This window comes from Cydia fagiglandana, chromosome 8, assembly GCF_963556715.1.
Source record: "Cydia fagiglandana chromosome 8, ilCydFagi1.1, whole genome shotgun sequence".
In the NCBI taxonomy this organism is placed as follows: domain Eukaryota; kingdom Metazoa; phylum Arthropoda; class Insecta; order Lepidoptera; family Tortricidae; genus Cydia; species Cydia fagiglandana.
The window spans coordinates 10436837-10460459 of record NC_085939.1 but is presented as its reverse complement, the minus strand read 5'-3'; the positions used below and the strand labels follow the sequence as shown (position 1 = coordinate 10460459).

The window sequence follows — 23623 nt, the reverse complement described above, 5'->3', positions numbered from 1 at the left end:
CGCGGTCAGAATATTTCTCGTTGGTCTGTGTAGAGGCGGTGGCTAAAATGTTACACGCGTTCAAAAACGATACATCAGTGCCGGCGGCGGGAGTGACGGTGGTAGCCGCCGATTGGCGCAGCCCGACCGTTTTGTTACCAGTATCGTGGTCTGACTGCACCTCCAGTTGTTCCCGCTGCGGCTGGCTAGTAAAGCGCGCGCGTGACTTGAGTGGACTGTATTTCGCATTTAGTTCAGCTAAATCCACCTCTAGCTGTTTGTCAATAAGCGCTATTTGTATTCTTGCCTTTTCCTTAGCTGCCTCCAATTGCAGCCGTCTTCGTCTGGCAAGTACAGATGATGCTTTAGAGTTACTCGAACAGTGTGGTGGTAACGGCGGCGGAGTAACGTCGCTCGCACGATGAGACGACGGCAGTCGTTCCGCCCGACCACTAATGAAAACTTCCAAATACATTATCTTTAATCTGTACCTGAGACTGCAGTGTAGACATTGATGTGCTATATACTGCACTTTCTTCGTTTTTATGCGTAGCACATTGCGTATTCACCATAGCAGCATGCGTGGTTCCAATCCGGCTCGAAGGACCAAATGTACGCTGCGGGCTGCCGTAGGTGAATGAAAATGCGAAAAACTTATGCTGTACAGTATATAATACAATATTTACACAATCACACGGGAAAAGACAAATAATATACACAAATTTACACATAAAATTACAACAGATGTGCAAATATAAACATTTGTGGCTCATTGACAGAGAAAAAACTATGATATAAACAAAAGACGCGCGCTGGCCGCGGCATTCTTACCAGCCAGGCTGCCAGCACCGGCCTAGCAAAAAGGTTTGTACGTTCTGTCGTCTACACCTAGTATGGGCTTAGGCTGATAACTTTGAGACCTAGATTTGAGGTAGCCTGGTTCTTTGAAATTCAACGTTACTTGGCAACGTGATAGCACGTCTTATGCCGCTTCTAAAAATACTAGTAACAATGTGTGATCTCTACAACTTCTGGTATAAATCTGAGCAAAACCTTAGTATGGGCTTAGGCTGATTTCTTTGAGTCCAAAATTTTTCCTAGCCTGGTTCTTTCAATTTCAACCTGTGTTGGCATGGTAATATCTCGTGTAATGCTGCTTTGAATGTTATTAGTTAAAAAGTGTGATCTTTATGAATTTACACTAATAATTCATTTGTGAAGTTAGCAGCCTAAAATTAAATTTTACATTTCTTTAAATTTCAAGTGTTTTTGGTTTCTGATGGGTCAGTTTTGATAGATTTGTCATTTGTGTCACTTGTTATGTCCTTATTTTCCTTAAACAACATTGTTTTCTTTGTTTATTTTTAATTTTTAATAAGACGATTTAATTTGGTCGGGTTATCATGGTCAGCTAACTTTGGGCTGCTAACTTCACACCGGTGTAAACTTAGGATGTACACGTAAACATGTGCGATTCCTGAAACTCAATTACCTACGTTACGCCGTGTTAATCGCGCATTTCATAAATATAGGTAAATTGGGTAATATTTTCAGTTAAATACGCTTCCGCATTCATAATTATCATAATACGGATAACGAAATAAACGTGCTGTTTTGTTATAAACGCGTACGAATATAGTAAACAAAATAATATTCATTTCAATATTTTTTTGTTTACTATATTCGTACGCCTTATTTGGGTATATACACATACATGAAGTAGCATGAAAATATGATATCAGAATCAGGTAAAGAATCAATGTTCTATCTGTAGGTACTATTGTCATGTACCTACTTAATACCATCATCATTCATCATTATTGAAAATAGATATTCACTTGATGACATCATTTCATCGTTTGTGATAGAATATCGTCATCGTCAATGATACTGATTAGTCTTTAATTATGCGTAAGTAATGCAATTTTAACTTTTTCACGATTAAACCAAAACCAATTATCATCACATTTTTTCACTTACCTAATCCATTAATACCATTCATTAATTTTCCGTAGCGCAAGATTGACGGGTAGGTTTAGCGTAGTTGAAAAAAAAAGGAGCCAGTGCGTTTTTTCGCGGTACTTAAATCTTTTTTATATAGAGGTTTTTTTTGTAAAACTCATTAATTAATTCAACCGGAACATGTCAAAAATAATTGGGTACTTTCCTATACTTAAAACGAAATAAAGGACCAGATAATTATTAGAAAAACATAGATAGCAGTTATTTTTAAACATAATTTATATTTAATAAATCGGATGGAAGTATAAAAAGTAAGTTAGTTGACTGTGACGTCACTACACAAGTTTTCATATAAATTCCATATTAGCAAATCGTTTTACAATTCTAAAAAGAAGCTGATTTGACTAGTAGGAAAGTAGCCAATTACGAAGCATTATTTTCATATTTTTTGTATGCTCGATTCGAGATGCGGGTGGCACATGATATAAAATGTATTTCAAATGTATCTAAATACTAAACCAAAAAAAATCTTTTAAAATCATGGATACATTTTTTAGAGACGTCAAATAAAACGAACCCAAATATTATATAGATTTCGTATAATATATGTTAGATATTACACACTTTACACAGCAATCAAGATACGAAAAAAGTCACGAAATTCTTCGTGCCTTAAATACTCTTACATATCTCAGTCAGACGGATTCCTCCAAATGAAATTACAAAAATAATTTCACTCGACGCTTAAAACAGGTGTAGAATTTTTGCTTAATAAACGCAGATACGAAAAGGTCATTCTCATCGGACAAAAACCAAACGTTCCTATCTTTTTTTCTTGTCTTAAGATAAAAAAAAAGAAAGTGGATTAAATGCATAGATAGCTTTCACCCATAAAGAGATTCTACTTGGAGATAATCCAGAGGGAAAGAATGAGGAGCTCTCCGTGTTTGCTATCTAAGAAAAAGGTTGGCTACAACGTATTTTAATGCAGGTGGCTGTTAAGATAAAATTCATTTATAGAAGCAACGTCGGTGTTGTTTTGGAATAAACTGAAAATCGTAATTCAAGACCAAAAAAGTAAGACAATGTTGCCACTTTTTACTAGCGCGTCTTTTATATGTATATGTAAAAATAAGTAAATTTAAATCGTAGGAGTAATATTACCAAAAAAATATCTTAGCTTGTTTATTTATAAAAAGGAATTTAATATTTTACAAATAAATTATTTGCAGTGGCAACGTTGTCTTATTTTTTTTTGGTCTTGAAGTACGATTTTCAGTATATAAAAAAAACAAAATTATCTATATTTGTTGTTTAAATAAGTTGCTAAGTTACCAATACCAATACCAAACGTTTGTTCTCACTTTTTTAAACAGAAATTTGAGTTGGCCGGACAATCCGGCCCTATTTCTCGTTACCCTTAAAACGTTTATTCTCATATTTGACAATTATATAATTTATATATGTATATTCTACGATGAACTACCATTACCTAGTTTGCGTTTGTAACAGCGCCATCTCTTAAGAAATTTGAATATCAAACTTAACATTTGTAGTGTCCGCTACAATCAGAATAATTCAATTTTGATACTTCACGATCTTGTTTCACTATACATACTTCTAATTATATACCACGGTCCTGCGGTCTTCACAAAGCACTTGCATAAGCAAAGTTCAGTTTGCAGAACATTATATTCGAATTTCCATTGTTCGTAAATTTGTCGTCTTCGTTATTTTTGCGAGGCAAGCATTAAATTCCGTATTCCCTCTAGAGATTCCAATGCAATTATTTGTCTTTGAAATTCAGTTCGCCGCATAAAACTTGCGATGCATTTCTGCGTTTGCACGATTCGTCGGGTGCTGAGATATGTAAAAATTGATTCTTTCCTTAACCTTAACTTTTACTTAGATATTTGAATCTAGTTTTTGAATGTAAAATTGACAGTTATTAAATCACTTAACTTTATTGACATTTAGTAACTTAAGACGAAAGTGATCGACCGCCCCGAGACCGCCTTTCCATACAAAAGTTGTCCCCATTTTCCTCTTTGGATAATAACATTATTGAAAATAATTAAACAAAATTTTACGTGTATCAACCACAGCAACGAAGGGGTCGATTGATTTATTTAGAATTTTTAATTATTATAAAAGTTACGAGCATTTAAAATGTTGTATGGAATTTGTTCACCGTTCCTAGCTTATATAATAAACAATATAAATCGAAAAAAGTGAAACGAAGAGGCAAGAAAGTCGGTACTTTCTGTAAGATCAATATTCAGAGAGGAAAATGAGGACTTCTTTTGTCGGGGCCATTAGTGATTTCAGACTGTGACATAACCATAAAAAAAACTAATAAATTGAAAAGTTAAAATAAACAGTCAGGTAGAAATAAGAACAAATAAACAACACTTAAAGTAAACAACAAAAGCCACTCAAATCAAATAAAAAAATATCACACAATAATGTATCAAACACAGACTCGTATCAAACACAGACCAAAATATACGGACTGCTAAAAATGAATCTAGACAGTTCCCCAAATACAAAACAAATTATGAGAAGGTGACACGAACAACTGTGCCGAAATGTCTAAAAAATGCTCAAGCCTTAAATTAGCTATTTTAAATTAGAACAGTATTTAACTAATCGAATCTTAAATAACGAGGCCGTCAGCCATCGACCCATTATCAGCTACAAGTTTCTCTTGTAAACAAATTGCATATCAACTCATATTTATAGACGGGTTTATCGCGAATTTACTTTATTACCATTATTTTTTATTTTTGTTTGTTTTGGCATTTTGCTGGGACATTAGGCCGCGACCACGACCAGTGAAACCTCTGTCCAAACATTGGTAAATAAAGGTAAGAAAATAAATTCGCGTCGTCTATAAATGTGAGTTAATATGTGTTCAAACGCGAAAGTTTTAAATATTAAATTGCATATCACCAATCGAATTTAAACTGTAATGTTGTGCTGTTCAATGCATATCACTAATGTATTTACAGTGCTTCTATTATTCAGGAAACTAGCTAAAATATCCTTAAGCTCTTGTTTCCTGGTTGTCATTAAGTATTTTCATTACATCACTTTGGCTCCCCGCTAAGTGTACCCTGGGGGGCCGCAGTTGTGGGGTCCAGCAATTACTTGAATTTTTAACATCTTCTGTAATGCTTTGGCGAAAGTTATAAGAGGTCGGCTGAGTGTCTCAAACTCTTGAAGGCCCGAGTGCTTGCGAGTTTAAAAATAGCATCTTTTTAGTGCTTTTGAAACGTTGATCAAGTTTGCGTTTTATTTTGATATAGGTATCTATATACCTACTTAGGTATTACTCCTACGGATATCTTTTCCGTTTCAAACAGCGTGGAAATCGCGTGTATTGTTTATTGATTATAATGGACATAAGAACGATAACATTTTTGTAACACGAGTTAAATTATTGAACGCGTTTTGTTATTCAAGTTACATTTTTATACGGGATACCCGCTTAATGTAAAAGGTACCACTAAAAATTCAAAGTAATTTATTTCAGATTTTTTAAATACGTTTTAGGGGTCGCTGTCGTTTTTTTTTATATTTTTCATTGGTAAAGTAATCCAGGGCGGCAGATAATTTTGGCACGTTGTTTCATCCGCTACTATTAACGTTGCCTGTATTATGTAACAATCGGCTAAGATATATTTATAACGCGGTGAATAAAATACTTAGGTAACATTTACCCAATGTCAGGTGTAGAAATAGTGTATATGTTATGGCTGAAAACACTAGATTATAAAGAAGCGGAGGCACTATTATGAATCATACATACACACGCGCGCACACGCACGCACACACACACACACACACACACACACACACACACAAACACACGCACACGCACATACACACACACACACACACACACACACACACACACACACACACACACACGCACACTTTCAAAATATGTATTTAAATAAAATTTAATGTTATTATAAAAAAATACACATCTTTAATTGTAATCATAGTTAGAACTTATCTAAAATTGTAAATATTCATTGTCAATTGTATAAATGAAATTAAGTACAGTTTATTGGTTTGTACCCTATTTTCCAATGGCAGACCGGTGTCTCCCGACACAAGTATCTTTATATCTAGTGGGTGATTCCAGCCTTTTATGTTTTGTGTATCATGTGTTAAAACAAAGTTAACTATTTTGTTTGTGAGTATTTGTATTTTTTTGGGTTTGTATTTTTTACTATCTACACAGTCCCTAAATATAAAAAAATCAAAACTCTAGTTAAATGTCACGTTTCTTCAAACAAAAACGTCAGTTTTGACATTGCCACATCTAATCCATATCGTGTCTAGATCTATTAATTGACGTATCATAAAGTTCGAATCGGGCAGTAATAAAACGTTATTAGATATTGTTTATACTAAATACTAGCTGTTGCCCGCGACTTCGTCCGCGTGGAATCTTATCTTCAACATTTTACATCTTTAGTACCTATAATTTTCATATCCAAGCAATGTTGAAATTAAGTACTTTTCTTTTTTAGCAAGTTGTATGAAGTTTTAAGTCAAGTGGATTTTGATGTTGGTTGCTGAAATTACTTTTTTTTGTATTCTCATAATAGGTACCTATGCCCTTATACAAAGATTCAAGTTCGGCACTCACAAAATATCTGATCTCCATACAAACTTTCAACCCCTTTCTCACCACCTTGGGGGATGATTTTCAAAAATGCTTGAATTAGTTTTCATGTTTTTTTAATTTAATACCTTTTTTTTGCAAAAAGTTCAAGTTCCTAGCTTAAAATTAAATTTACACCCCAAGACGAAATTCTATCCCCTTTTTAACCCCCTTAGGGCTTGAATTTCCAAAAGCGTTGCAATGACTTTTTTTGTAATCGGCTAATATGTTTTTCTAAGAAGTTTCAAAGCATTTGTAATGGATTCAAACTTTGAACCCCATTTTAACCCTGCTAGGGGATGAATTTTACAAATCGCTGAAATCATTTTTATTGTCATCTAATAATATCCCCAAATACAAAGATTCAAATCCCGCGCTCGAAAAAATGTATGATATCCATACAAACCTTCAACCCCGTTTTCACCACCATAGGGGATGAATTTTCAAAAACGCTGATATTAGTTTTTTTTGCATTTTAATTTAAAACGTTTTTACAAAGTTTCAAGTTCCTTGCTTAAAATAAAATTTGCACCCGCAGACGAACTTTCATCCCCTTTTTAGCCCCCTTAGGGGTTGAAATTCCAAAAACGTTGCAATTACTTTTTTTTTGTAATAGGCTATTATGCCTTTCTAAGAAGTTTCAAAACCATTTGTAATGGATTCAAACTTTCAACCCCTTTTTAACCATGTTAGGGAATGAAATTTACAAAACGCTGAAATTACTTTTCCTGTCTTCTAATAATATCCCTAAATACAAAAATTCAAGTCCCACACTCGAAAAAATGTTTGATATCCATACAAACTTTCAACCCCTTTTTCATCACCTTAAGGGATGAATTTTCAAAAACGCTGAAATTAGTTTTCTTGTATTTTAATAATATATCTTTTTACGAAGTTTCAAATTCCTAGCTCAAAAGAAAACTTTAACCCCATACAAACTTTCATCCCCTTTTTAACCCTGTTAGGGGATGAATTTTACAAAACGCTGAAATTACTTTTATTTTCTTCTAATAATATCCCCAAATACAAAGATTCAAGTCCCGCGCTCGAAAATTTTTTTGATATCCATACAAAAAAACAACCCCTTTTTCACCACCTTGGGGGATGAATTTTCTAAAACGCTGAAATAAGTTTTCTTGTTTTTGAATTTGATACGTTTTCACAAAGTTTCAAGTTCCTAGCTTAAAATAAAATTTGCACCCGAAGACGAACTTTCATCCCCTTTTTAACCCCCTTAGGGGTTGAATTTCCAAAAATGTTGCAATCACTTTTTCTTCTTATCGGCTATTATGCCTTTTTAAGAAGTTTCAAAGCATTTGTAATGGATTAAAATTTTCAACCCCTTTTTAACCATGTTAGGGGATGAGTTTTACAAAACGCTGAAATAACTTTTCCTGTCTTCTAATAATATTTCTAAATACAAAGATTCAAGTTCACCACTCGAAAAAATTTTTGATATCCATACAAACTTTCAAACCCTTTTTCACCACCTCAGGGGATGAATTTTCAAAAACGCTGAAATTAGTTTTCTTGTATTTTAATAGTATATCTTTTTACGAAGTTTCAAATTCCTAGCTTAAAAGAAAACTTTAACCCCATACTAACTTTCATCCCCTTTTTAACCCCCTTAGGGGTGGAATTTCTCAAAATCGCTTCTTTTCTTTTGTACACTTTATAAATGCAATCTAGTGTGCAAATTTCAACTTTCTGGCTTTTGTAGTTTCGGCTCTGCGTTGATGAATCAGTCAGTCAGTCAGTCAGTCAGTCAGTCAGGACACTTGCATTTATATATATAGATAGAAGATAGATTAATATTAACATTAACATTGATAAGTCAAACAATGGTTTATCAAACATAATAATTCATCATGAATATTAATATGTTAACTGACATAATATTATATGACATTGAATTGATATTTGTAGGTTATAAAAAACTAGACGTGATCTTTGACCTCATAATATATAATCGCTTTAACATTGTCGAGTCCTTAATACCTATTTAGCTTTAATATTAATGCCGCGCCAAGCAAATTTACTTAGTACAAATTTGGAATTTTATCAAACAATAGTTATTTGTTTTACATGGGGGCAAAGTTGTTGTTTAACCGCTCGTGCTAATATTGATACCCGAGCAAGCGAAAGATTCCAAAATTGAACCACGAGCGTAGCGGGTTCGGAAAATGGAATCTTGAGCGTTGCAAGGGTTTCATAGCACGAGGGTTAAACAAAATTTGCCCCCGAGTGAAACACAAAATTTTTCACCACACCAACCCGAAGCAAATATTAAATGTAAAATATCAAACAAAATAAACCAAATCAAATCCAAGTGAATGTTATTAAATATTTATCATCCAAAATCATCATTTAAAAGTCAATTCTACCATCAAACATAAGAAAACAACTCAAAATTTGCATTTGATTACTTTGCCTCACTGTGAATAAAATGCAACTTTGCTATTAGTTTTTGAAGTGCAAAGTAAGCCTTTCCGAGCTGGTGTGGTGAAAATAACTAAACTACGTTGATTAATCTATGACATTTAAAGTGTAAGAGTGGGTTGAAAGGGGAACTTTACTTAGGAACAGCTGTTTAAGCTGTCTTCTCTTCTTCAATTTAAGAGGTATCCGCTTGTCGGTGGAGTATTTATATTTTCCATTTCTCCCTCTCATATGTCATATCCTTGACCTCTTGATATGATACGACACCAGCTTTTTCTTTTATTTAGTCTACATAGCTACGTCTTGGTCTGCCCCTGTCTCTCTTTCCTTTTATCTTGCCTTCTATGATGGTTTTAAAGACGTTGTCGTGCCGTAACAAATGTCCAATCATTTGTCCCCGTGCGTCTGTGTTTACACTGCATATTATAAATATCCTTTTGTAAACATAAACACATAAATAATGTTAACCGAAATGTTGATAATATGTTTAAACAGCTGTTCCTAAGTTAGGTTCGCCTTTAAACCTACTTCAGATACATAAACAATGACTTGGTCTAAAGTTACATTTAAGTCGTCAATTATGGAAGTAAATATCCTCTGTTATTTCAAAGTTTAGTAGCTACCCAGGAAGAATTCGAGCAAATTATCAATTTGACTCCGTTGTTTCAGGGAGGCGAGGACGCGCAAACAATCCCAGTGAAAATGTAATCTCACAGCTTTTGGAAGGTGTCTGATTAATTATTTTAAAAAACTGTTTGCTGGAGGATGGAGTGGCTTCGGTCAAGCCCAGCAAGAGCCCTTTCCTTGTGGACTTTGTTGATCTGCAGCTTCAATATCGCAGGTTAGTATTAGAATTATAATATTTATAATTATACGCACGTTAATAATCTAAAAAAATGTCTTACCTGTTTGTTAAGGCCATGAAAAGAGAAAAGAAGAAGAGAAATAACGATAAAGGCTGATTCGAATTAAAAAAATAATCTCGCTCATAGTTAGCCATACTAATGCAAGCGAGATGAGAACGTAGCGAGTAATGACTTATGTGTTTATAAACATATAATACATTAAATTAAGTAATATTATAAAAGAATCTGAATGCCACTAATAAATAAGATTTTCGTGACTGTTATACTGAGTCTAAAATTAAATACAACGTAAAATATGTTGTTTCGTCAATTTGGTCTTTATGATTATAATTTAGCAGATTATTTATAGCAGATTAAAGTAAATAAAGAAGACTGACAACCCACACGCAATGCAGCGAGATGTCCTAGATGACATTGAATATTATTTTTATTACATTTTAGTTTGTGGCAGGTGAATACTGCTGTTTGTAATTCCAAAACCAAAAATTTATTTAACTGACCTCAGATATAGTAAAACTTACTTAGGTACTAGATTATTTTGAGGTATGAGAAATGTTTAGAAATGTTATAAGTAGATGGATCAATAATAGTAAAAAGTACAGTTCTTGTTTAAGTTACCTTTCAGACTTTGCTCTCTAGGGCTTTCTTTTGGTCGCAGACAAGGGAGTATTTCACCAGAAAATCGATTCTGATTTAACAGATTTCTGAATTATTTTGATACGACCTTGAATCGTGTCACGAGTCGAGAGCAGCTCATGCGCGATTGATTTGTGCTCGCGATATGGAATCAGTTTCGTGTGATTACCCATCTCACCGGTGAAGTGTGAACACTTGAACAGCCGATAATCGGCGATTGACATAGTATGCATCTCTACCTCTACTGCTATCTAATATCTCTTTTGTCCTCCTCACGTTTCTCGCGAAAGAAATTTATTTTCTCTAGAAAGTGCGTTTATCTTATACTGTTGATGGCTGTATATAGTTGATGGCTGCTCGTTTTATCGCCGCTAGTCGGATTTTTTCCACGGCAATTTCGCCTCATCAAAAATAACGGCGGCCAGAAATCTATACATGTATGAAAACCCAGTGTTGTATAGAAGTTTAGCACGAAGGCGAATTATAAGTACATTTTTGAGCCAATCATGACTTCGAATTTCATACTAATAATCTTAGTCGCCAACTTATGGTGCAGTGACATGCACTGATAGTGCTTGACAATGACAATGGAGACCTAGTCTCTCCGAAACTTGTCGCAATCAAGACTTATGACATGGGACAAAATTATGCTACTTCTTTGATGAATAAAAAAGTCTAAAGTATTTCTTATACTAAGCGCATGTCTCTATCTCCATAAGTATATGTAAATAATACATTAAACCTCTCTTCTGATTTATTAAATTCTTTTGTATTTCACCTAAGACAATAAATAAATAAATATCACTATTACATATTATAGACAAATCTAATCAATAAATATGAGGTATCCACAAATGCAACTGAAAGAAAATAATGCTTTATATTCCAAAATTGGAATATTGATAGAAATAATTTTTTCGTTGTGTTGATCTAATTAGAAATTTTAAGTATACCGGAGGCTTTGGGTTTATCCAGTTTTTCGGCAAAATAGTATCTCTGTCTGTAGGTAGAGTCAGCGTCATATAGTAGGTAGCATTCAAAGCATTCAAATAATTCGGTACACCATATAATTTGTATTTGTATTTCTATTTGAATACTTTGGATGCTACCTGTATCTATCTGATACGCTGACTGTATCTATTTACTCGTGTCCTGTGAACTATTTTGGTGAGGAAAAACAAAATAAGGAAATTGACTACGAACTTGTTTGATAAATAATCAGTCGTTGTTTTTATTTCAAGATAGAAACTCGTTCATTTACAAGCTTTTATTTACTTTCACCTGTCCCGTTGTCTGCCGTTCTGTAATCAAATCTTGCAAGTTAAATGTGATCCACTTCCCGGTTTCCGATTGAGCTGAAATTTTGCAAGCATGTATAAATCGGATGACAATGCAATAATATGGTACCATCGAGCTGATCTGATGATGGAGACAGGAGGTGGCCATAGGAACTCTGTGATGAAACAACGCAACCTAATCGTGTGACGGGCTTTTAGAATTGTCTCGATGAGTATTAGTTGTCTATCGTAAGAAAAGTACAGTCAGCGATAAAAGCTTGTACCAAAAATGGAATTTTTGCCAAAAACTTATTTTACATTAACATACCACCCTTCGTGTTAGTAAAATCTTAATACGAAACTCATGAAATATTAATAAAATTTCGTTAGTCTTCGTACATTTCGGTACCATTTACCTGTCTTTTCGCTATTCCAGTCTGTATGTGATGTGTTACCACATTATGTCATAGATCAATCACTCAGCACGCCACACGGCGCGAATTAATGAACCGCGCCTTTTGCGATGAGGCAATTAGGTTATTGAAGTAATTATTTATAACTACTGTGTGGTAGCTTTTAGCCGAGCTTACTTATTTGACTCGCATCAAAAATTGCTAGGTGAATTTAATGCAGAGTTGCAGACTAAATATAACTGTATCAACTACGCTTATTTTCGTTTTTATTACTAAGATTCCTCTGTCCGTCCGTTCGTCTGTCTGTCACCAAGCTGTATTCATGGACCGTAATAGACTAGACAGTTGGATTTTTCACAAGTGATTTATTTCTGTTGCCGCTATAACAACAAATACTAAAAACAGAATAAAATAAATATTTAAGTGGGGCTCCCACACAACAAACTTGATTTTTATGCCATTTTTTGCGTAATGGTACGGTACCCTTCGTGCGGGAATCGGACTCACACTTGGCCGGTTTTTTTTTATTTCGAAATTGCGCTAGAAATACAGGTAGTCCTAAAATATGTTTAAAAATAAAAATACTTTGACATATTGTTGATAAGTTTGATGCAAAAAAGTTTATGCATCAAAGCTACAGAAGATTGTTGTTAAGTTTTGTTTTAGTTTAATAATGTTAGCTTAAATTTTTAATGTTTTTTTTTTTAATTAAGTGTAGGGTAAGAAAAATTATTCTTTAGATATTTAGATATAGATAGAATAATAGCAGTCGGACACGACAAAGGCCCGATTTAGATTTTAATTTCTTGTTATGTCAGTGACATTTATGGCCCAGAAATTTTACTGTTGACCATGAACCGGTTACCTATACTTAAAGCAATTAAACATTTATAACTATTTCATGGTCGAATTTATGAAGACAGAAAAGGAAACTAATGATATTCTTTAGAAGACGATTTCAGATCCATTAGTAAAACTAACACGCCAGCTTTAATTTATAGTCTTTATGAATCATTATCATAAAGTTGGTAATGCTAAAGTCAGGTTTGAAAATGTGTGCAACAGTGAGCGTAGGAGAATATTTTCCTTGTTTTTTGGGCCCGCATGTTTGAATTAGGTTTTCATAAAGATGAAAACCCCTTTTTACAGTAATTGCAGACTAACACAAAGAAAAGTATGCGAGCATTCCAGTTGCAAAAATATTCTTAGTTAGGAATGTATGATGCATTCAGCTTGAAAAAGTACAAAAAACTGTAAATAGTATGCAAGATAACAAGTTTTGACGACAGCTGATCATTTTCTCTATATCACAGTTAACCCGTTTGATGACATTGAGTTTAAATAAGGGACTTGAGCTTAACTAAGGTTTTGGACCTTTTAAATATCTACTACTACTAACTATTTAAGGAATGAACGCTTAAACGCTGAAATATTTCCCGTGTTGGCTTTCGGTCTTATTAGTTGTCTTCATCTGGTTTGATTGTCAGTGGTCTTATCGATTCTTCAAACAAAAATGTCACTTTTGATATTATTGACAGATCTAATCCATAAATCGTTTCTAGATCTATTAATTGACGTATCTTAAAGTTTGAATCGGGCCGTCATTCGCCGCGTTTCTGTTAGCTCGTGACACTTAAGTATAGTATGAATCAAGTGATCTGAGCTAGTTCACTCAAAGAGTCTCAAGAATACAATACCATTGAGTGGTAAACCACAAATTAAGATAATCCCCTCGTAGTAAAAGCAGATTATAACCGCCTTCATGTGTTAGTATAGATTAACGACTCTATTTCTTTAAACAATAGACTACAAAATACACTAACTAAATAATGGCTAACCCAACTTTTTTTTGCATTTATCAACCATCGACACCCGTCGTGGCTAAGGTGCATGTGACTTTCCAAAAGATTGAATATGATATTATCTTTTTAAACCATTTTAACCCCATTCAACACAACATAAGGTTTAGAATTCAATATACATGCAATGTACTTCTAACTTATTTTGTAAGTAAATTGGTTGGCGCTTACGAGAACAAAAGCAGATAATAGGATTGTAATAGAACAATGCCATTGTTAGTACAGGTAAGTGAACAAGATCAGTTCAAAAAATTTTACCTATACTTATCTACTCAAGCACTCGGAAATCGGAGTACCTATTAAGTTCAACTGGGAATCAGACCTAAAGTTGCATTACTTATTGTATGTGGTATGATATATCGTACCTAAGTAATTCCACCAACCAGTGTCGTAGCTAGCATGGGTGGCACCCGGTACGGAAATTGTGGGTGTCACCCCAAAATTCAATCAAAATTGTAAAATATATTTAAAAAGAGTAATAAGAATTTTTATAGGTGGCACTACTGATGTTCACGCTCAGGTGTCACCCCTACATGGGTGACACCCGGGGCGGACCGCCCCCGCCCCCCCCCTAGCTACGCAACTGCTTATAACCGTTGCGCGGTTGGCCGTGTGCGTGGAAGTGCGCAGTTTGTGGTGGGTGGTAAAAACGAGAGATATACATGGTGGTGCGTGGTACTTAAACGTTTTTAACAGCAACGAATCGAAACGTTAGTCGTTAACTATGTAGTTAAAAAATAGTTGGTTTGTCACCTCGTTAACCTCTTAAACCAGTAGTTGATTGGTTGATTGCGTCGACTAGGTTTTGAGGGTTCCGTACTTAGAGGGTAAATATGGGACCCTATTACTAAGACTCATGGCCGTCATAAGAGTCATGGTCCCTCTGTCTGTCTGTCACCAGGCTGTATTTCATGAACCGTGATAGCTTGATAGTTGAAATTTTCATTGATTATGTATTTCTGTTGCCGCTATAACAACAAATACTAAAAAGTACGGAACCTTCGGTGGGCGAGTCCGACAGTCCGACTCGCACTTGTCCGGTATTTTGCTTCAACGTTGCGGGCACACCGCACTCTCCGTCTCGTTTTCTCTAAGCAACAACCTAATCGTTTTATCGCGCTCGCTCGAAAATTCAACGAAATGCTCATTGTCAACGCCGTGAACCGATAGTTGGGTCTACTCAAATATTGACTTTACTGGTTCACGTTAGATAAGAGTTCTATATTGTTTTGTGTGTAATCAACTAGTTAAATCAGTCGCACGTATCGTTCAGTTTGTTGACGAGCGATCAACAGTTGAGTAAACTATTTCGTTGAGTAATCGACCACCACTAGTGGTAAGAGTGGGACAGTTATGAGAATGAGTGACATTCCATTTCTAACTGCAGCTGCAATACTGTTCATTTTACTAAGGAAACGCGTCGCTGTCATTGTCAATTTCCACAGTAAAATGAACAGTATTGTAGCTGCAGTTGGAAATGGAATGTCACTCTAAGAGCAACATACATAACGTCCGGCGGCTAAGCTGGTTGCCAACCGTACCGGCTGACTAAATTTTATCAGCGCGTGACTATAACTTGGAAGTGGTTAGCGCACGCGTTGATCTGGTTAAGATAATATTTGTATCAGCGTGAATAATAATGTTACCATATTCTATATAAGCATTCATTCATGTAGAATAAATTAGTCTAAGTTTATCCTCCAAAGGTACCTTTTACTCATCAACCACTGGTCTCATAATTAACCACACCACTCTTTAAACATAGTTATACAACGGTGCATAAAATACTAGTACGTGTTCTACGACTAGTTACACTTTACCAAACAAATAAATAACACTCCTATTAATATGAGATATGTATAAGTTGAAATATTGCATGAGCAATCAAAAAACTTTTATATGGTCGTTTGCAGAAATAAAATGCCTATAGAGCGGTTTCAAATGAACTCGTTGCTATCAATCCAAGCTGGATTACACCCAATTAAAATTCTGTACCGAATCAGAGCGGTTTTAATAAATCCACGACCGGAGTATTACAAATAATGAGGATACACGTGGGTAAACAATGTTCGTAACCAAATGTTATTAAATTACGTCAGGCGTGATCACAATCAATAAATCATCGGGAAGGCAACCGCGAGGCAATCTCCACGAGGTAGATATTTTAATTATCAGAAACAAGGGGCCCGATTCGGATTATGAAATAGACATATATTAGATACCTTTTAGACATCACCAAGATACGATAACGATATGGAATCTAACCTGTCGAATTTGACATTTGCGCGATTCTGGAGATACTCTTGAACGATTTCCCCAGGGTATGACTTAGAGATCTAATTCACATCTAATAGATATCTTACTCCATCTAACGTAAAGGTGATATTGGTTGCCCGAATAGCGCTGCAAAAGAGAACTAGTTGATATCTAAACTATAACGTATCTAGAATGGATCTAGTACGTGTCGTCTCTTGTGAATATCTTGAAGTTCGAATACGGCAGAAGGTTGTTATTTGGCTTGGCGCTCTATAAGCCGTTTTGAAACACCACTAGGTACTATCGTAAAGGCAACATTTATTATTTCGGCTCGGTAACGGTAATTTAATAAAGTCGACTTCATACTTTTAATTAAGAAACCTACTCAATTCAAGTAGGTGCGAGTTTACGTCTCACACAGTTGGCCATTTTGCGGAATTGCGGAAATTATTTATTTTTATTTTTTATGAAATCTGTTTATGCATTTTTATTTTTACTGATTATATTTTCTATTTGTATTTTGAATATGCAATAGATCTATTTCACATGAAAATGCATCCCTAGTTGGTCTTAAGCCTAAGGGCCCTTACGCACTTGCGGCTGGCCGCTTAGGCGGTTCGATTGAGCGGCCAGCCGCCTGACGCGGTTGATTTAGCGGCTGGCCGCCATGGCGGCCAGCCGCGATGAAACCACGATGCGACCGCGTTAAGCGGCTTAACCGCTCGACGTCTTTGGTCCATTAATAAAATGGACACTGTTGAGGTAGCTTGTGTTTAATATTTGTACTACCTAAAACAACAAAAGAAAAATAAAAAAAGATACTGGATTCATCCTTTACTAGAAACACGCAACGAATTTGGCCAGTTCGCAAGCTGTTTTCAAGAATTGAAGAAGCATGAAGATAATTTTTTCCGCTATGTTTAGAATGAGTGTCTCGTCGTTTGAAGAATTACTCAGTTTTATATGACACCGTCAAAGGACAAGATATTAAATTTCGTTATTGTATCCAACCCGAACTGTTATTTTCTTTCTTTACTATAAAAAGTAATCTACGTATTTTATTTTAATGACTAGTAAATTATTATATATCTACATGCTAAATAATATTGTAGTGGACGGATACGTCGGCTACAAACCCATCGGCGGCTCGCCGCACCCTGATCCGCCAGTGCGTATAGACAAGTTGGCGGCCAGCCGCGAAGCGGGCCGCAGCTCTTCATTCAACCGCCGCGGTTGAAATTTTGTGGCGGTTAAGTGCGTACGATCACAAGCGGTTACATATTAAATTGCAAAAGCGGCTGGCCGCGCGGCCCGCCGCCCCCGCGGTTAACCGCAAGTGCGTAAGGGCCCTAAGACCTCACTTCGTTTAGACGATATTGCTTTGGGTATTGCGAATTCAAGATCCCCAAGCATGCGGCAATGCTAATAAGTGATAATATTTTGTCAAATGGCTATGGATGAAAAAATTGAAGATTCGTCTAATTATTTGCTGAATTATAATAATTATTATATGATGATGAACGATATTATATTGTTCATTCTGAAGTTATCGCGACTTTTTCCTTAATTCTCTTACGCCTTGAACTAGTTTTTCAGGCTTTCCCCGCTACTGATTAACACCACCACTCCTGGAAATGACGAGTTAGGGCGGGAAAAAAATATCTAAGGTGCAAGAGGGCAATTTAGACTGCGGGAATTATGAACTAATCGAAATATATTCCATGTTTTACATTATTAACTATGACTCTAGTTAATAATGTAAGTAAACACATATTTTTCGCTATCTGGACATATATGGGACTCTAGTTGCCCCGCAGTCTAAATTGCCCCCTTGCAGCCCTGCACCTAACTTAAAGAAATTGAAAAGAAACCTTTAACTTTAACCCGCTTCCCATAATGTATGCTTTTCTAAGGTTTGAGAAAACTTAGTACACACCCAGGCACAAAAGGCGGTCAGTATTTCCTACATAGCTGAGTGCACAGTTTCAAAAATGTTCACTTTTATGTTGCTTAGTTCAATGAACTACCTATGTGTGTTTGGTAGTTCGTAAAAGTTTGATGCTTTTAATTTTATTTTCGTGAAAGCTGCATGTCAACATCGGCTGCCTGTTTTTCAGACAAAGTCAGGAGTTATTTAATTTTACAGTGTCGTATTTGAACTAACAGTATGGAATATCTTTTATGGGTCATAACTGCATTTTATATTATAATTTAAAATCAAAATGCATACTCCATGTTTATTAGTGTTAACCGTAGCAAACTCGTTACAAAATATCCGTTAAGGATATACCAGACGAGAGCGTGGCTTGTTTTCATTAGCGTGATTGCTCCAACCCATTTTAGCAGTAAGTGTTGAATGTTAGTAACTAGTACTTAGTTTCAGGTTGCTTAGTGAAATAAATGAATGAATTTTTCTTTTTTTTAAGACGTTGTTAGTTAGTTAGTAGGCTAACAATGTCTAGTGCTATTTAATAATTGACGTTGACGTGAATGCATATATTTATTCTTGGATTTGTGTATTAAACTCCTTATGCAAATCTATAGTAACACGTTCTAATAAATTAAAGGATGTGCACGATAAAATCTGGCCATGCATGATCTGGTATATCTTTTTATGAACTGCACATTTTCAAACAGTTCTTTTATTTTTAATCTGTAGATATAACACTATATAATAAAAATGGTTTACTAACGAATGGGCCAAAATCGTTTGGCAAAACAACTTATCGCAAATTTTCAGTTAGCAATAGTCTTTTTTGGCAAGTTATTGTTTAGCAAATAATTACTTGGACAAGTTTCATTTTACCAAATATTATTTAGTCGAATGTATCATTAAGCATAACTTACATGTCCCAAAATATTGCATGGCATACAATTTACATACCAGTAAAGTGGAGGCTGCAGAATTTTATTTGTCTGGTATTTAACTGATCATTACATATACATAGTAAAATGTAACATCAAAAAAAAAACATTCTTACTGCCAAAAATATGTAGTAAATGATCACTAAAATTAAAACTCCATTTTAATGTAAAATGACAACCAAATTTGTTACATCTTGCTATTCTATTAAAGCAAATAACACCAAAGTAATCATTATAACCCAAAAATAGTAAAAAAACACCAATATTTAAACCACATTTTAGTTTAAAATGTCAAGCAAATTTTTTACATCTCGTTATTCTATTAAATTAATTATTCCACTTCGCTGACCTTTTTCTAGTACATAGTATTTCGTTTCTGTAAGGATCGCAGTTCTAACCTAACCTAACCCACTTTTCTAATAGCATTTCGATTCTGTGAGGGTCACAGTTCTAACCTAACCTAACCCACTTTTCTGATAGCGGTTCCGTTTTGTGAGGCAGTTCAAACCTAACCCAACCCACCCAAATTACGTAGAATTTAACGTACCTATATTAACATAACAAAAAGTACAAATTTAAATAGAGATGCCTATTTGTCAAATTTGCGAAGTGACAATTTTGACCAAACATCTTTTTGGAATATAATATTAGACAATAAAAAACGTTTGCTAAATAAGTTTTTGTCCTAATAACATTTGACAAAGTAAAATCATGCCAAATGATAATTTGACCAAATAAATTATATGCGAAGTGTAACTTTGCTAAAGGTTCCTTTGGGAAATGAAACTATTGCGATAAGTTTGTTGGGAAGTGAAATTTGGCGAAATGTATTTGGCCGAAACGAAAGTACACCAATAAAAATACATAATCCCAATTTTTAGATGTTTGTATCGTAATAAGCGTATAAGCTATATTCATGAAATTTGGGGTTCTAGTTAGCCATAAGGGTCTTAATATATTATATCTCTCCAAATGGTTCGTGTCATACATGGTGTTTGGTACATCGTTTGCCAAATTAAAACGGCAGATAGGTTGAGTCATTTGCTATCTTCTCAGGGTTAGAAATTTTTAATTAGGCGCACATTTTTTTTTCACTTCTATGCAATTTTTTCGTAAATTACAAATTTTTACATGCGTAGTAGTAAAAAAAAACCATGGCCAATTTTGGTTTTCTAGGCATGAGAAGATAGCAAATGACTCAACCTATCTGCCGTTTTAATTTGGCAAACGATGTACCAAACACCCTGTATAATACACGGGCGCTGCGCCGCCAGTTTTCTGCTTATGAACTTGGCTTGTCACGCTGCCGCGTGTCTAGAATTGATAATGATTCGCCTTGCTCCAAATAACCCAACTATTAAGTTATTCTGAAAATATAAACCGGAATCTATTTAAGATGCACAACATAATCTTGTGTCTTAATTGTATCAACAGAATACCATAGCTGAGGTTTTGAAACTTCACGCACTTTGATAGACTTAGCACAATACGAGACAACAAAGCATAGTTACGGAGTATCTATACAAAATTGTCGTATAGGTAGTCTTCTCATAGAGAAAAAAAAAATAGAGTGCTCACTCCATACATCAGTTTTGGCACCAAAACTACTATTATTTTTTAATATTTCGACATTTCTTGACAATAGATGTTGCGACAACCGAAAAGTCTAACGCTCAACAATTTTCAGCTAATAAATATTTTAACCGGATTAACCGGAACTCTATTTTCAACTTTTTCTGCTTCTAATATTAACTGTGAATTGTTGTTCAATACAGTTCTCTTGAGTCGCGATACACACTTGAGATACCCTTGTATCAAGTAGTGGTACTGATAGTTTCACTACTCGAAGTTAGATGTCATTGTCAACTACGAAAATAATAGTCATTTTGGTACCAAAACTGATGTATGGAGTGAGCACTCTATGCCTACTACATTTCTCTATGGTCTTGTTTAATCTGGAATGTCACTCTCTCAAGAATGCCTTTGTTAATGTATAGTTTAAATGTTCAATCTCCGAAGGAAATATTGAGTTTGGAAATTGTCTTACTTTGTATGTGTAGAGTACGCCCATACTGATTTACATTAATGTACTTAACAAAAACCGGTCAAACGCGAGTCGGACTTGTCAGTAAAACTTCACTGTCTGTCTGTCTCTCTTTCCGCCTGTCAATCCGTCTGACCGTCTGTCTGTCTGACCGTCTGTTCCCCTATCTGTCGTTGAAATTTTCACAGGTGATGTATTTCTGTTGCTGCTATAACAACAAACACTAAAACCAGAATTGAATAAATATTTAGGTAGGGCTCCCATAGAGCAAACGTGATTTTTTTGCCGTTTTTAGGGTTCCGTACCTCAAAAGGAAAAAACGGAACCCTTATAGGATCACTCGTGCGTCTGTCTGTCCGTCCGTCTGTCACAGCCGATTTGCTCCGAAACTACTGGACCAATTAAGTTGAAATTTGGTACACATATGTAAGTCTGTGACCCAAAGACGGATATGCAACGTCAACAAATGAATTTTAAACATAAGGGCTACTTTTGGGGGGTAAAAGATAACATTTAAAAACAAAGTTTTGCAAACTATATCGTGTTACATATCAAACAAAAGAGCACGTTGTGAGAATCTCAAATATTTTTTTTTTATAAATTTACGATAAAAATTTTAGAAGTTATTCAAGAAAATAGACAAAAAATGACCATTCCCCCCCCTCTATCTCCGAAACTACAGGGCCTAAAATTCTGAAAAAAATACACAAAAAAGTCCTTTACCTAAAGATGACAGGAAAACCTATTAGAAATCTACAGTCAAGCGTGAGTCGGATTTAAGACCAAAAATGCGGTTTAGGTTTTTTTAGGGATACAGCCGCAATGGTTTAAGTGAAACGTGATGTAGACAGCTATTGCGAAGGCCCTAGGCCGATATCCGCATAAGGCCGAAGGCCCGAAGTGTCCCGAAGAGGCGTGCCTTTACTTCAAGCGTGAGTCGAAATGACGACAAAAAATGTGACTAGGCTGTATTATGTCTATATCTGGCACACAGCCGCATTGGTACAAGTGTAGTACTGATTGATTAGGTTACTATTGTTACCGTGTTTTAAAAAGCACTATACAGGGTGGTAAAAAAATTAACTAAGTGTATTCCCGTTGCCAACGTGCAACCCCGAAACCTCGAGGAAAAATTTGGCTGTTTCATACATTTTGGATGGTCCGTTTTCTATGGGAGGATACATTTTTTTTCGCGATTTCGGGGTTGGTCCCATAGTAAAAGTTGTAAAGCTCAGTATAATCCGAAAACCTCCCCGGCTACGGGAATGCACTTATTTTTTGGCCACCCTGTAGGTATTATCTCTCTTCGGCATTCGCTTTTAAAACACTTGCGGAAGTTGTAGGAAGCGCGACCCGTCGGACGCTCCGAGCTATCAGCCCTAGGCGGAGCTCGGTCTTCAGTCTTCGCATTTGGACACTTGTACTACTGTTCGGCATTTAATCTTCCTATCTAAGCTACTTTGCAAAGTTGCAGAGATATACGCCACCACGCCAGAAAACTTCATGTTACATCTGTTTTTGATTGACCCATTCGGGTTTTTCAAGACGTTTCACTCACGTCACGTTTCATGTATACACTGTGTAACATGAGGAAACCGAATAATTTTAACCACGCATTTCGAAGGTCAAAAGACGGAAAAAATGTAATATGAGTTTAGGTCAATTTCGCTAAAAAACAAAAAAAAAATTTTTTTTTGTTATTTCAATTTTTTGAATGTATTTGTACATAAAAAATAAATGTAAACTTGTCACTTAAAATTAATTTTTAATATTTTTTTCGTAAAACCTACTTTTTGCAAAGTGTTACTTGTCACTTTTTGACATCTATCAATAAGGATATTTAGACTACGTCCCATAGCAGCAACATCGCCATCAAAAGGGCGTTTTGCACTAGGTAACAATAAAAACATGTTTTTTTTTAAATTGGTATTAACTCTGAAACTAGGCGAATTTCAAAAAAGTTTGTAGGAAATTTTTGTCTCTAAATATGATCAGGAATACGCTGTTGAAATTATTCGGTTTCGTCATGTTACACCGTGTATACAAAAAAAAATTTTTGAAAATTGTGTGATGTACGGAACCCTTGAAACGCGAGTCTGAACTCGCACTTGACCAGTTTTTGTGTAATGGTACGGAATCCTTCGCGCGCGAGTCCTATTCGCATTTGGCCGGTTTTTTTTAAGTGTAAACCCATTTACCATAAGAATAAGATGGCCGGTGCTCTTGATGCTTAATGTGCTACTGTTCGCTACTATTTTGGTACAACTTACTAAATGTACTCCAATTATTATTATACTCCAATTAAATTTATTTAAAACGGATTAGGTACTCGCCTATAAACGATCGACA

At 35.2% G+C, this 23623-nt stretch overlaps 1 protein-coding gene across 2 annotated transcripts in view; it reads left to right on the top strand.

The window, feature by feature from the left end:
- The window catches only part of LOC134666638 (nephrin-like), a 198402-nt gene that overhangs the window by 100107 nt on the left and 74672 nt on the right, over nt 1-23623 (top strand). For both annotated transcript variants that reach the window (XM_063523853.1, XM_063523851.1), the window contains one exon: nt 9728-9899. In XM_063523853.1, coding sequence (XP_063379923.1) covers nt 9824-9899 — 76 coding nt within the window. In that variant the 5' untranslated portion in view covers nt 9728-9823. The remainder of the gene's footprint in view (nt 1-9727; nt 9900-23623) is intronic.